Source organism: Ruditapes philippinarum, unplaced genomic scaffold (genome assembly GCF_026571515.1).
Source record: "Ruditapes philippinarum isolate M1 unplaced genomic scaffold, ASM2657151v2 ctg2282_1_1_1_1, whole genome shotgun sequence".
Taxonomy (NCBI): Eukaryota; Metazoa; Mollusca; class Bivalvia; order Venerida; family Veneridae; genus Ruditapes; species Ruditapes philippinarum.
This window is the reverse complement of record NW_026856055.1, coordinates 62,286-76,782: the sequence shown is the minus strand read 5'-3', so window position 1 is coordinate 76,782 and position 14,497 is coordinate 62,286. Positions and strand designations below refer to the sequence as shown.

Here is a 14,497-nt window from a genome sequence, read left to right as displayed (position 1 = left end):
ACCTCGATTATATAGTTTACAAAGCCTTTTAAAGCAACAATAAAAAGCATTTTTATTTATATTTTCAGTTCTTATAATGTTTTCTTTTCATACAATACCGAAATAATATCTCAAATACACTAACGCCATATATTTGATCCATATCAGTTAATAAATATTTTGACAAAACGGCGCCAATCCGTAAGAAGCGTAATGACGTCATCGTTAGTAAACAACTCATTCATAAACAAGCTGACGTTATTTCATATTCTAACACGACCCGCATTTTTCCCTATTGAACATAGAAGAACCGAAAGTGTGTGTTATTATGCAATAGAGTCACTGTTTGACGCTCTATATTTAGACATGTGACGTAATCATTATACATGTGACGTAACCACTATAAAATCCGACGCGCTGACAATAAGTACGGAAACAAATAAGGCGCAATTTTGCTTAATAGCAGGTATGGCAGCATTTTTTTGTTTATGTCGTGTTAGAATCGAAATAATATATCCAAATCGGTGATTTTATCGCTGGATAACATCACTGTTTGTCGTTCAGATGCGCATCATTATATCACTCGGGCTACGCCCTCGTGATATAATTCCTCGCATCCGAACTCCAAACAGTGATGTTATTGAGCGATAAAATCACAGTTTGGGATATATTATTTCTTAATTATACAAGAATGATAAATGGGGCACTGATGTAAACACAATACGACGTAAGATTTTATTGTTGAAAACTTGATAAAATAACGTTTTTTCTTATTATTTATTTTGTTTAATAATTTCTATATCTTTGCAACAGTAGGGTGCGAAAATCGAACAGCGTTATACGAAAATCGGCACCGGAAGTTATTTCCGCTTGAAAAAATAACATTAGTGATTTTCCTTACTTTATCGTGATTGAATCGAAATAACATCGGCCTGAGAGGTGTATATCGGCTATTTAACACCGGTTTTGTCGTATTGATGCGAGAAAATTAAACACTCAGGCCTACGGCCTTCGTGGTCAATTCATACGCATCAAAACTCCAAACCGGTGTTTAATAGCCGATATACCCCTCTCAGGCCGATGTTATTTCTTAAACATAATGACATAATGACAGAGTTAGGAAGATATTTATTTGATCTGTAAGATATGATTTTTATATCTATCAGAGAGAACGGATATTAAATGGTATTCTGTTCCTAACCGATTCGCCATTGTAACAAAAAGTCTTTTTAAAATACCATAGTTTGTGTGGTGTCTAGGCATAACTATGTCATTATGTGATGAAGATAAAAAATGTGAATTTTATTGGCGGAAAAAGTCAAAATTTCAGATATATAAGAAATGGCTAGGTAATTACAAGCTTTATAGATAAGAATTCCAGTTCATTGAACGACATCCAACCAAGTTCTTTCAGTACACCTTGGTTTAAAATAATCCTTGCAGCTCTGTTTTGTTATTAATTATAACAACTTTATCTAAAAACCTTAAATTTCCTTGCTCCAAATAGTACAGCAATAATCAAAATTCGACATTATATAGGCATTATAAAATAACTGTTTAAACTCATCTGTATACGCCTCAATAACGCTATTTTTTAATTTAGTTTTGAAAAAAGTGCTTCATTTCGGTAATTCCAGGACAAAGTATATATAAACACCTAATAATTTCATTTTTTTTTTATTACATTTTTCTATTTTTCCTTGGCAATGCTTACAGACAGTTCATTACAATAATTACTTTTTTGTTTCGTACATACTATCATGCATTTTGTTTTATTTGGATGGATTAACATCTTGTTTAAATTTCACCATCGATACAAGGCATCCAAATTTTGATGAAGTTTACTTTCTACTACATTCAAATCATGATCAGATACGTATATAGTATATCTATGATATATGATAAATATATATAAGTTACTTACACAGCCAAATTTCGCCCAATACAACACACACAAAATCACCTATATTTCTCTCTGTAAATCTCTTATTTTAAGCTTTAACAAAGTTGTTTCAACATTTTATCAACTGGAATGTCTGTAAATGTGACCAAGATGATAATTGAATGTTATCAGGTTCCTAGGAGATACCATGGATACATAATACAGGAGTGTCGTGCAATGTTGTCCAGCGGTTGGGAAAAGTGTGAATATACGATGTCCCATTAGGACCATCGCGATACACCCACAACGATGAAAAGTCGAAACCACGATAATGAAAAATCGAAATAACGAAACAACAAATCACGCTGGAGGAAGGTCGAAAGTACGATATTATATCGAGTTTTAAAAAGTGTTGTACATTTCATGACTTATGCAGTCAGACAATGAAAGGTAGTACTGGGCTTTGCTTGATAAAGGTTCAATATTTCAGAGACTGGCAGGGCATATTGAGACTACCTGTATTAAACTTTCATTCACTGGGTCAGAGGTCAAGGTCTCAATTAGCACTTCGGGTCATGCTATTTTTGACACTGATACACGGTACACCCGTCCGCCCAGGAGATTTCAGTTTTGGCAATAAAATAACCAAATATACATGTATATATTGATGTTTGACAGCAATACTAATTTACACATGCCTTTAAAAGTTCCTTGGATGTAATGTACCTGTATATGTTGTATATATAACTTTTGTAACAAGTTTTGTTTGTTTGTTTGTTTCATTTTACGCCTTTTCCCAATGTCAGTCATATAGGCGGGTAGTTTCCTAACCATCGTTCCTGGAGAGTTACACCAGTACTAGACGACCTTCCTCCGCGCTAAACTACCAAAGCATCTCCCGGGGATCGAACCCACGCCAGAGAGGTAATAAAATCAGAAGTCATCGACTCTAACCCCTCGACCACGGAGGCATTTGTAACAACTAACAAGTAAAACATTGTAAAACATAACTGTGGTTGAAAATATTTAATAAGGGTTTTTAAAGTGGCATCAGTATGTAGTGGGTGAGGTTTGATTTATTAGAAACTGATCAAGTGTTTTCCCGTTGTACGATATGTCTTAAACCAGGCTACTGGTAAATTAATTCTTTGTGACTTATTCGATTTAAAAGTTTAGGAATAGTTATATACCTCTGTTATAAATTTGTCACTAATTTTGTTTGAAAGGTTATTAACAAACATGTATGTTAGGAATTTAAAACCGTAGTGTACTCTCGAAGGTTTTATAAAAAATATGAGTGAGAAATGTCACAAAGTTGTGGAAGAGCTTAGGCAATGGAATAAGGGTGCTCGATCACCCATTAGACAGCTAATTGTTAAGAATATAAGTATGGTGAACTTTCACACGTGATGCCAAAGTATGCAAAGCTAGCTTATGGAACGTCAGTTGCCACTCATAGCTGAAATAATGCACATAGGGGAACCTTAGGTATCCCTCAACCAGTAACGCTGGAAAATCGCTATAATTATGACCCCTACAGTGTCAGTTCGACTTAAAACTCAATCTAATATGATGGTACTTATTTGAACAACAACATTTATGCCACATCTATTTTCTGTCCATAGTGCATTAAACTGAAGGAAAGCAATTGTAATATTTTTCAGCGTGTAGCAGAAACTTAGCACTAATATGGATCTTAGAGGCAAACATGCCGTCTATAAACTAGTATGTTACAACATTCAACCAATGTAAACATAGAGTAGTAGCAGTTTTATTATGTGGCGGAACAAGACAGACAAGTCTCAAACTGAGATGTTTCCAAGAAAAGAATTCTTTAACAATGTGAAGTGCTCCAATTTAAGTCACCCCAAAATTGTGTTCATATTTAAAGTTTATCTATAACATACATGTATGTGTAGTTTTTGCTTGTTATATAAGGACTTCTAAAGATATTTTGTTTGTATTCTACAGGACTTCTTTACTATGTACTGGTCAACAGACGGGAATTTTCAAAGGAAGCAATATATTCTTTGTCACAACAAAATTAAACTTTCTGAAAAAAAAGCAGATGAAAATTCTGAAAACAAACATAGACTGTCTGAGAGAATTCATTAATAAATATTTCAAACACTTGCTTTAAGTTTCACAGTTTTGTTTTCAAGTTAATGAATATAAAATGTAAAAATCTCTAGCATTAATCTTACGTATTTGTTCTTTGACCTTTGTCCCTTGTCAGCGCAGACGCAATGACTAATTTCCGTAGTGATGATGTCCGCTTTCGCAAAAAGAAGACAATGTCCAGCAATAAGGTCTACAGACTTACCGTTTCCGGTGCGTATACATTTGTAAATAAAAAAACAATAAATTCATTCAGGGAGAAATTGCCTAATAATATTAAATTTTCTTTGAAAATATGAATATGGATAAGGATATATATATCGTAAGGATATATGGATAATATAGGTCCAATTCTATTCACGAACAATAAATGACCTTGTTAACATTTTACAATTGTTTTGCTTCATGTGCACTAATGTAGAAATTGACCTTACAACCATTTTGTCCTAGTTTTTTTAGAACTTTGACTTTCTTAATTGGAAACAAATAATATAATGTCTTAAAGTTTTTAAGTTTCCCTCCTCATTAGAGGGCAATGCTCGCAAAATTCATAAGTTTCATTAAAAGGCATTCATTCTTAATTAAACATTAGCGACAAATTTTGGAGTTGGAAACGGTAAAACACTTGAAACCGTGTCTGAGTGGTGGTTCCAATTATCACTAATTAATCCGTGTGCGTTTTACATATAAAATAACCAGACATATTCTGTTTATTGTGGACAGTGGTCGCCAGGCAACGTTTTACATAACAAAACTAAAGGTAAGTTTTTATCTACAAATTCTTGAACGATCGTTTTATGCACATTATTTTTCAGAAAAGAATACATTTTTCCTTCTTTAGAGATTAAATAATGGTTTTAGAAAACACTAGATTCTTATCCGTCACGAATGTAGCACGTAATGCGAAATAATTTGTTTAAAAAAAATGCCAAATAAAAGACAAGGTAGTATTTTGAATTCCATATAAAATATTGAATTACTATGTATTTGCGAATTTAAAAATAATCTTTTGAGAAGTAAAAAACAAAAGCATTTCTGGGAGCATAACGGGCCTTAAGTGACTTTTTGTGCTGTAATTATAGTGTAATAGGCATAACTTGTTTCAACGGTTGTACATGACTACTTTAAAGATTGTTTGTTGTTGCATGAGACATTAAGTAAAACTACTCATGTAATTGTTTATGACATGACATACATTTACTGATTGTTATTTCAATTCAATTCAAACGTTTCAATTCCGCGCAGTCTGATCAGGATTCATACTGTTCGCTATCATTTTCTCTACTTGTAAAAGGGTTGGTAAGCGAACAGCATGTATCCTGATCAGACTGCGCGGATGCGCAGGCTGGTCTGGATCCATGCTGGTCGCAAACGCACTATGTTGGTTTTGTCGTGACACGGCTCATTTCATGAAAGATAGTCGGAAGTCTTGGATGACTTATAAACCATCCTAAATTATTTCATAAGTATAAATTTACATTAATTTTACATCTTTGGAATTTTACGGAAAAGACAACAGAAGTCAGATATTTCGAGGTAAAAGATCGACCGGTATTACATGACAATTGAAATGAAATGAGCCGCGTCACGACAAAACCAACATAGTGGGTTTGCGACCAGCATGTATCCAGACCAGCCGATCAGGATCCTTGCTGTTCGCTATCAATTTCTCTACTTGTAATAGGGTTGGTAAGCGAACAGCATGGATCCTGATCAGACTGCGCGGATGCGCAGACTGGTCTGGATCCATGCTGGTCGCAAACGCACTATGTTTGTTTTGTCGTGACGCGGCTCAAATGTAGTTTGGATTTGACAGTTTGTAGTTTTTATTTGACAGCCGATTGTTACAAGTATTTTAAAGGCGCTTTTAGCACCAATCATGTTTTGATATACATTGTATTTATTCTTGGTTATCCTGGTAGCTGAACCGGCTTTTGTTTTGGTGTTTTGGTCAATAGTTAAGTTATAACAGCTATTACCTTAAAATTAAGTAAAATACAGACAAAATTCCATGTTGTTAGCAAATTGCTACTATAATTACAAATAATATCAAATTTAACGGTGCCTTTTTTAAGCATCTTACATGTTCTAAATCCAATTTTTTTTATAAATATTAATTGATAGATAATATACAATGTGACACAGACCTTTCTTCGTTTATCTCTGAGGTTTATTTTTGTTTCTAAGGTAGGAACTGATATACGTTTACTCCATTGTAAAGATGCACGGGTTTTTACAGAAACGTGCATGATAAAAAAAATTACCGAGACATGCTTGCATTTTCAGTAGCCTAGATAAAAATGTTTTAGAATTCGACACTGAGGGCTATAGGTTCGAATTTGCAGCACACCATAAATATGTTCAGTAAGCAATGCTTACGCCCCATTAAAGCAAAAAGGTACCAAGTGACATTTTCATGTTTTCGAGAAAATCGCGTTTAAAGATTTGAAGTTCCATATCAAATCAGGTTTTTTTCAACATGGCAAAGAATTTTCACATATATTTAAATAATATTTGAATGTACATGCTCAAATAGTTGGAAAGCTTGTATATTACTAATTAGTGATAATTAATCAATTAAAGGAAATGGTTCCTTTTTGCACTAATAAATATTTTGACTGACAAATGCAAGAAGGTACCATATGAACGCTTGGCCTCTTTTTGCATTGTATGATTTTTAACATTTGTTGTCGAATATATCAAAAAAGGTTACCATATGCAGTTGGCACCTTTTTGTCCCAACAATATTAACAAAACCATTTATTTGGTTACAATTTTATTCTACAATGGATACAAAATAATAATATGAAATTCTTGTGTTTTTCAGTTAATGTCTGATACAACTATCACACTACATGTTTTGAAAGTCTTCCTCTGTGACCAATCTCAATGCCTATGTCAAAATCTCTTACATTGTTAGTAAAAATCAGAATCATTCTCATCTGATTCCATTGTGACATAATCCTTTTCTTTCCTTTATGTTGGTTAAGTGGCATTATAATTATGGAACTCTTTTTGAATAATTTTCTTTGCACACTAGTAACCAAATTATTTTTCTTTTGAATAGAAACTGGAGGTTTGGTATCATAACTTCATATATTGTTCACCATTTGTCCACTAATACTTTAGATTCTGTATTCTGAACTTCTATTTCCATAAAATCTTCAGCATTAAAGCTCTGATGTACAAATACTGACTTTGGGCTTTCCTTTGGTACCTGTATCCATTCCACTTGTAGCTAGTTTACTCTTTGTCCGTCAATGGATGTTTTGAGTCTTGGACACTGTTTTTAATAAAGTATTTGAAATCAAAAACATGGTTATATTTCATTGGCACAGCAATGTATGGCTGTAATTTTCCGGCCAGTGATATAAGAGAACACGACTGAATGATACATAATTATACAGGAATTATTTTCTTTGCCCCTTCAAGAGTCAAGTTGTCACTCTATCTGCGAGTGAGCCTATACAAGAAATTTTGTGATCAATCTTAAACCTGGAACTTGTGATAATATAAAAGAAGAGACGCAGCTATGAATAATTTCTGTTTTGTCCCCCGTATGAATCTGAAAAATATATTACTTATTTGACATAACCAGTTTGGCAAGTAGAAAAGGGTATTTTATTAAGCAGGAAGCTATTTCACATGCCTCTCTTGGCAGTTGGTTTTATCCCATACATGACTGCAACATTTTTGTCTCATAAGGAGTTTTCTTAAATAGTAAAGCTCACTCACTAATGAGCAAGGGGTTGTTACAACATGCAACATAAACGCATGTGTCACCTTTTGCTCAAACTTTATTTTAAATCTTTTCTTCTTGAGAATTTTCTTTCTGTTTTTTGATGTTCCATGTATTGTTCCTTGATCGTGCCATCTAGTGTGTCTACTGCCTTCCTATATGTATGTTGCTTAACAGGTTTTATTTCCTTCTATTCACTTTCAATAGTTTACAGTTTCCACATCTTTTTAATGTTTAAGTCATAGTCATGAGATAGGTATTGTTTCTTTCAGTATTTTTTCTTGTATAATGAGATTTCAATTTAGGAAAAATTGCTCTTTATGCTGTTTCACCAATTTAACTATATCAATAATCTAGTTTATTTGCCAGATGTACGCTTCCCTGTCATGCTTCTCCTTCCATACAACCCATGTATCTTGTTGGCAAGAGTACAGTCAATTACTTTTCTTTTTTACGTCCACATTTTTGTGAAGAAGTCATTTATACACTATCATAATCTTCGCACTGTTATCATTCCTCAATTTAAAACAGAAACAATACTCTGGGATTTATTGTTTATATTTGATGTCCTTAGCAACATCTAGATTGTATTTTCATTAAAAAGCTAAAAGGTACCAAGCAAACAATGTTATATATAAAATAATCTTAAGGGTCGTAAATTCTTTGTGTGCAGAAAGGGACCATGTGACACATGGTTCCTTTTTGCATTAAAATAAATGCTCAAAACATATATAGTCATACAATGTAAAAAGGTACTATGTTGACACTTGGTACCTTTTTGCTCAAACTGATATGCATATGGTACCTTTTTGCATTACTAAATGGGAAATATTGACATAGTACCTTTTTACATAACCTTATATGTCTATAAATAAACGTGATACTATAGAGTTATTTCTACAGATTAAAGGTAACATTAAAACATAATGAACAATGTTAAAAAGTCTTTTTTGGCCAAAATGTCGCTTGGTACCTTTTTGCTTTAATGGGGCGCTTACACCTTTGAAATTGGAACAGCCCATTTACTTTTCAATGGATTTCAATATCAAAAAATATAATAATTGAACTATTAACAGTATATTGAGTATATTGCCGGATCAGACTACAGCGATGTGCAGGCTAATGATGGTACAGACTAATCAACTTGACTTCAGCTGTTCAAATATGAATTATGTATAATTGACATGTATAATTGAGCCGCGTCACGACAAAACCAACATAATGGGTTTGCGACCAGCATGGATCCAGACCAGCCTGCGCATCCACGCAGTCTGATCAGTATCCATGCTGTTCGCTTACAAACCCTATTACAATTAGAGAAACTGATAGCGAACAGCATGGATCCATGCTTGTCGCAAACCCACTATGTTGGTTTTGTCATGACGCGGCTCAATTGTTCTCTCGCTAGGTTCTGTGAAACATTGTTAATGATGGCGTTCACTCGACTGGTAGATCTTTTACTATTTGTTGTCATGCTGATGACAGATGTGTTGGCTGGAAAGGATAAAAAAAGGAAAGGGAAGAACAAAGATGGTTTGTAGATAAATTAACACTTGTAATATTTTTTTATGATCAATTTAATAAATTTTATATTGTATTCTTTTTATATGCGATGCGAACCTGGTATGGTTAGCTTAATGTATTACCAGAAACCAACGTATGTATTGAAAACACACTTTGGTGATCCATATCAGGTTGGATTACCGTTCACTTCAGTTTTTGTGCGTTACAAAACGCAATACAATGTGAGGTAACAAAATCGAAGTGCAAAATAGTCGTTTCTAGACACATGACAGTACACAGCAATTTTATCAAAATGTCTGTCGAGCCACGCTTCGAAATGTTAGGTGTCGCGGAGTACAAAGAAAAAATTTATGCAAAATATTAATGCGACATTTGAAAATCTGTAGATTTTATATAAAGACCTCACATAGAATGGGTTTTCGTCCACCAAGGATCAAGTATAAAACATAGTTTAAATAGTTACTGGTAGATAACTAGAGTAAAGAATGATTTTAAACAAACAAACTGAAATATATTGTAATGAAAACTGAGACTATAACAAGCTGAAGAGGGGACCTTGTGCCTGAGATTGCTTTTAGGCACTCTAGGGCACGCCCAGTGTTATTAAAATAGAACAATAGGCTTTATGGTGTATAACTAGTTTAAGGAATGTGATTTATATTTATATTTGTACAAAACATCACATACGACAGAAACAGACATATTCAATAAGTAAATTTTATAATTACATTCACACGATTTAAAAGTGGATATCGCGGCGGTCCTTTTGTGGTGTCTCTTGTTGAAAATCTTGTTTTGCGGGCATTGTCACGTTGTTGTTTTGTTTTTTTTTCAGGCGCTGACATTGATGCATTACAGTCAAGAGTTGAGGCTTTGGAGAAGAATTTTTTGGTAGTTCTTCTCACGAGGACGGCTTCGTGTCCTGGAAACAACGTGCATTTCTATTTCCATGTTGATGGCGATCATAGTCATCATGACGATGGTGACGCGCACGTGAATGTTGACGTACACGTGTCAGACAATGACCATGGTCATGGTAGTCATGGCGAAGAGGGCCACGTGCACCGTAAGTGATTGAAATAAACGTGTTTAAGAGATGTTTTTAGAAAATGTTTTATGTTTACTTTTGATACATTGGCTCTCTATAAACACTACCAAGAAAGATTCGAGTTTCATTTAGGCGAAGGGTGCTTTTTAAAATAGGGTTGTATGTCTGCTTGTGTGTCAACTTTTGTCGATTGTAAAAATGATTATTATAAGGATAAAAATCGTAAACTCTGTGATTGAAATCAAAAGCTAAAAAAGGCGTCCTTCGTATTTACTTATCACCGTCACACATGTTCAATATCCCTCATTTGCTAATTAGAAACAGAAATATATAACAATGATAGGGTAGGATGATTTGTTCTTCTTTTCAGACGACCATGTTGCTTTTTGCAGAATGGATGATAAAATTGCGGACGGTACAGTTACTATCTATCAAGGGGTATATACACATATATCTATTGTCTTTATTATTATCATCATCATCATCATCATCATCATCATGATTATTATTATTATTATAATTATTATTATTATTATTATTATTATTATTATTATTTTCGTGCGTTTACATTTATGTTATTTAGGACCTGACAATAACCATCTCACTACGCGGTTCACCATTACATAGTAGTAGGCGTATACTTGTTTTAGGTTAAGGTTGTTGATTTTAAACCAAATGTCCCTTACCACTGCAGGTTCGAATCTCGCCAGAGACTTTGGATTATTTCAATGTGTGGAGGCTCTCTAGCTAGCTTACGTAACATCGGTGGCTCTACTCTGGTGCTTGCTCGAACCTGTATTAATGCACGAAGAAAAGCCTGACGTCTTCCTGCATCAGTAAAACTGAAAATTCGCAATATCACCTCTATTGTGTTGGTGCGGCGTGAAACATAACCTAAAATCATAAGTGAGCCGTGTCACGACAAACCAACATAATGGGTTTGCGACCAGCATGGATCCAGACCAGCCTGCGCATCCGCGCAGTCTGATCATGATCCATGCTGTTCGCTATCAGTTTCTCTACTAGCTATAGAGTCTGTAAGCGAACAGCATGGATCCTGATCAGACTGCGCGGATGCGCAGACTGGTCTGGATCCATGCTGGTCGCAAACCAATGATGTTGGTTTTGTCGTGACGCGGCTGAAATAATGTTTATACAATAAGTTTACATTTATTTTTAAGGCGTTCACATATATATATATATACTATTAGATGTTTACATTTATACTATCAGACGTTCACATTCATACTATTTGACGTTTAAATAATACTTTTATATATATACATTAATATTATAGTGTTCATATTTATACTATCAGTATACTATTAGGAGTTAACATTTAATACAAGTAGGGATATCGGACACTTTTTCTTAATAAATTGTTGTTATTCTGTTTAGGACCACGACCGGTCAGGTAGTTTCCATTTTCTTTACAATAAACTGGCACATGAAAACAGCGAATTCGAGTTCCACGTGCACCAATATGGCGATTGTGCAAATGTCGGTGGACATTTCGATCCTTATCACGATAAGTGAGTCATTGTTGAGTAAACTAAACATGTTTTTGTTTTTGTACATTAAGCCCCCCATACACCCCCACCTGCACCCCTCCCCCTAAAAAAAAAATATTGTTTTTATTTTTTAAATCTTTTGATATTTGGTGTTCTGTTGCAATTTCCCGGCCATATAAATTGACACATCTTCGGCTACGTTTGCATTTTGGTATTTAGAAGAATTATCTTGTATGAAAGTGAAAATACCACTTTTGTTTACGCTTTGCTTCTTTTCATGACGTTATATCACATCTAGTGTTACTTACCTCGAACATAATACAATCAAAATACACCAATAAGATAATGGAATTAAACAAGTGATAGCCCTATAAGATGAAAAAAGAAATGTTTGGTTTTTTTTTTGTTTGTTGTTGTTAGTGGTCAGGATCAATGGGCCTTTAAAAAAATCGGTCTAGCGTTTGGTATATCAGAAGACAATGTATGTCTATCTGAGCAGATCAGCATATCAATATATGGAGAGATATGTTTGATGAAGTGAGGGGCAAAATCAAAAGCATTGTGAAAAAAATTCAGATTCTATCAACAGTCATAGGCTTGGAACAGGGTGAACCTCCGTGTTTAGCTTATCAGGAGTTTTCAAAATAAATCAATGTAAACTGGCGTGTAAAGGACTTAAATCTTTGAATTCTTTATGAAATAATATTTGATAAAGCAAGTACATGTATTTTCAGTTATAATAACTCTTGTGATCGAAGTATGAACAAGAGCGCAATCATCTCAAATTTTGCAAGAAGATACTGAAATCTGGCAACACCGGAACAAGAAAAGGTTCCACTGTTTATAGATGTTGTAAATTATTTGCTAAAAGCTAGGACTGCTTATAGTGGAAACTGCGTAACATTCATTAAAATTTTGCATGACCTTAAAACAAAATGACAGAAACAATTTAAGCGAAAAAATAATTGGGGTCCACAGATTTATCTGATTTTTTTTTTTTTTTTTTTTTTTTTTTTTTTTGAAATTTTGTTTTGAGTATTTATTTATTTATTTCAGGTCGGTTTAAGGGCAGATAACTTACACGTAAGTTTTACCAACCTTATGTTAACTATTGATAAACGTGGAAAATTAAAAAAAAAATGTCATTTGTTCCGCCTTCATTCAGTTCCGATACTGTAAATTCTTTAAAATAAGCCATTTTTAAAAGAAAATTGGCCAGACGAAAAATATATTAAAAAAAACGTACTAATTACCAATTCCTGAAATTACTTGGAAGGAAGTCAACATAATGAAACGCAGAAAATAATAAGGCATTGCTTCCTTAATTGTGAATTATTTGCCCTCGAAATCAGCACTATTTTTTAAATTCAAGGGCATGTAACTTGGTATGATTTAAATTAATTTACGCTAGCTCAGTAAGGTTTATTATGTTATTGTTGTTTTTCAGTGATGAAGGTGACTTGGGGACACTACAGTCTGGTAAAAATGGTGCTATGGATGCATGGAAGAATGAAACTCACCTGACACTGTTCGGAGAGTATTCTATTCTTGGTAGAAGTATAATGGTATATATTATCATATTTATTAATAGTACCTTATAATTTCAGATCATTAGCATACATTTATTAAGGTCATGGCTCCATAAAGGTTATATTATGCATATAAAATGGCTTCGTATTTGGTGTAATGTTTTGATTATATAATGTTATAGTTTGCATATAGATAATATTAAAGAATGTATTTTAAGTATATGTATCTTGGCTATGTAATATCAATTTATTTGTACACAATTTCAGACCAATTTGAGCTTTCTTTTTTTTTTTTTAAAATTATCCCAAATTTACAGATGCTCTGCTTTTTTTCCCATTCCCATTTTTGTCATTAGCAGAAACGAGATGCATTAACCCTCACCGAGTTCATTATTTTTTTACTTTTGTTTGCCCTAGTTTAAAATTCATCTCAAAATGAAGAATTCAATTTTTAGTCTTTATAGATATAACCATTAACGAACAATACTTATTTTTCCAGGTACATGACGAATATAAACACGAGTCGTGTTGTACGTTTGGCTGGAGTCCAGAGACACATGACCATCATGAGGATCACAGTCACGCCCACGACCACGATCACTCAACCCACGATCACTAGGCTCAAGACCACTCCCACACCGATGGTCACTCCCACAGACATTAAACAAGAAGAAGCCTTTTATTTACGTCTTGTACTTTTGCTGTTTACAAAGAATCTCTATATTGAGCAGAGCAGATCAAGTTATATACATTGACAACATACATGTACACATTCTACAAAAATGATATATTTTGGGAATATTTTGGGAAAAAACGGTCGTGTCCAGATTAATTTATTCCTTGTTTTAATATCATTTATTCACAGTTATTTACATGAATGGTTTCATATATATGCACACTTGAAATATTTTCAAAACCTTAGAAGAAAACATAAATGAGCCGTGTCACGACAAAACCAACATAATGGGTTTGCGACCAGCATGGATCCAGACCAGCCTGCGCATCCTGATCAGGATCCACGCTGTTCGCTTACAAACCCTATAACAAGTAGAGAAACTGATTTATGCAGGTGATAGTGACTTTGTGCAGTGAAGTGCTACTTTACTAGAATATCACATTAAATACTTTGACATAATTGAGCAACGCCATGACGAAACCAACATAATG

General features: G+C 33.8%; 1 protein-coding gene across 1 annotated transcript; it reads left to right on the top strand.

The window, feature by feature from the left end:
* Positions 1 to 4,592: 4,592 nt before the first annotated feature.
* On the top strand, positions 4,593 to 14,266 carry LOC132745263 (uncharacterized). Its single transcript, XM_060734130.1, has 7 exons — positions 4,593 to 4,739; positions 9,127 to 9,251; positions 10,078 to 10,308; positions 10,661 to 10,728; positions 11,689 to 11,822; positions 13,249 to 13,366; positions 13,830 to 14,266. The coding sequence occupies exons 2-7, from the start codon at positions 9,146 to 9,148 to the stop codon at positions 13,947 to 13,949; spliced, it is 777 nt and encodes a 258-aa protein (XP_060590113.1). The 5' UTR covers positions 4,593 to 4,739; positions 9,127 to 9,145; the 3' UTR covers positions 13,950 to 14,266.
* The last annotated feature ends 231 nt before the right edge of the window (positions 14,267 to 14,497 follow it).

What these genes read in the sequence shown, in the direction of transcription:
- LOC132745263 (XM_060734130.1), top strand. Translation starts at nt 9,146, where the DNA reads ATGATGGCGTTCACTCGACTGGTAGATCTTTTACTATTTGTTGTCATG. An exon ending in CAGTTACTATCTATCAAGGG is followed by an intron (nt 10,729 to 11,688) that starts GTATATACACAT and finishes TATTCTGTTTAG; the next exon opens with GACCACGACCGGTCAGGTAG. An exon ending in TTCTTGGTAGAAGTATAATG is followed by an intron (nt 13,367 to 13,829) that starts GTATATATTATC and finishes TTATTTTTCCAG; the next exon opens with GTACATGACGAATATAAACA.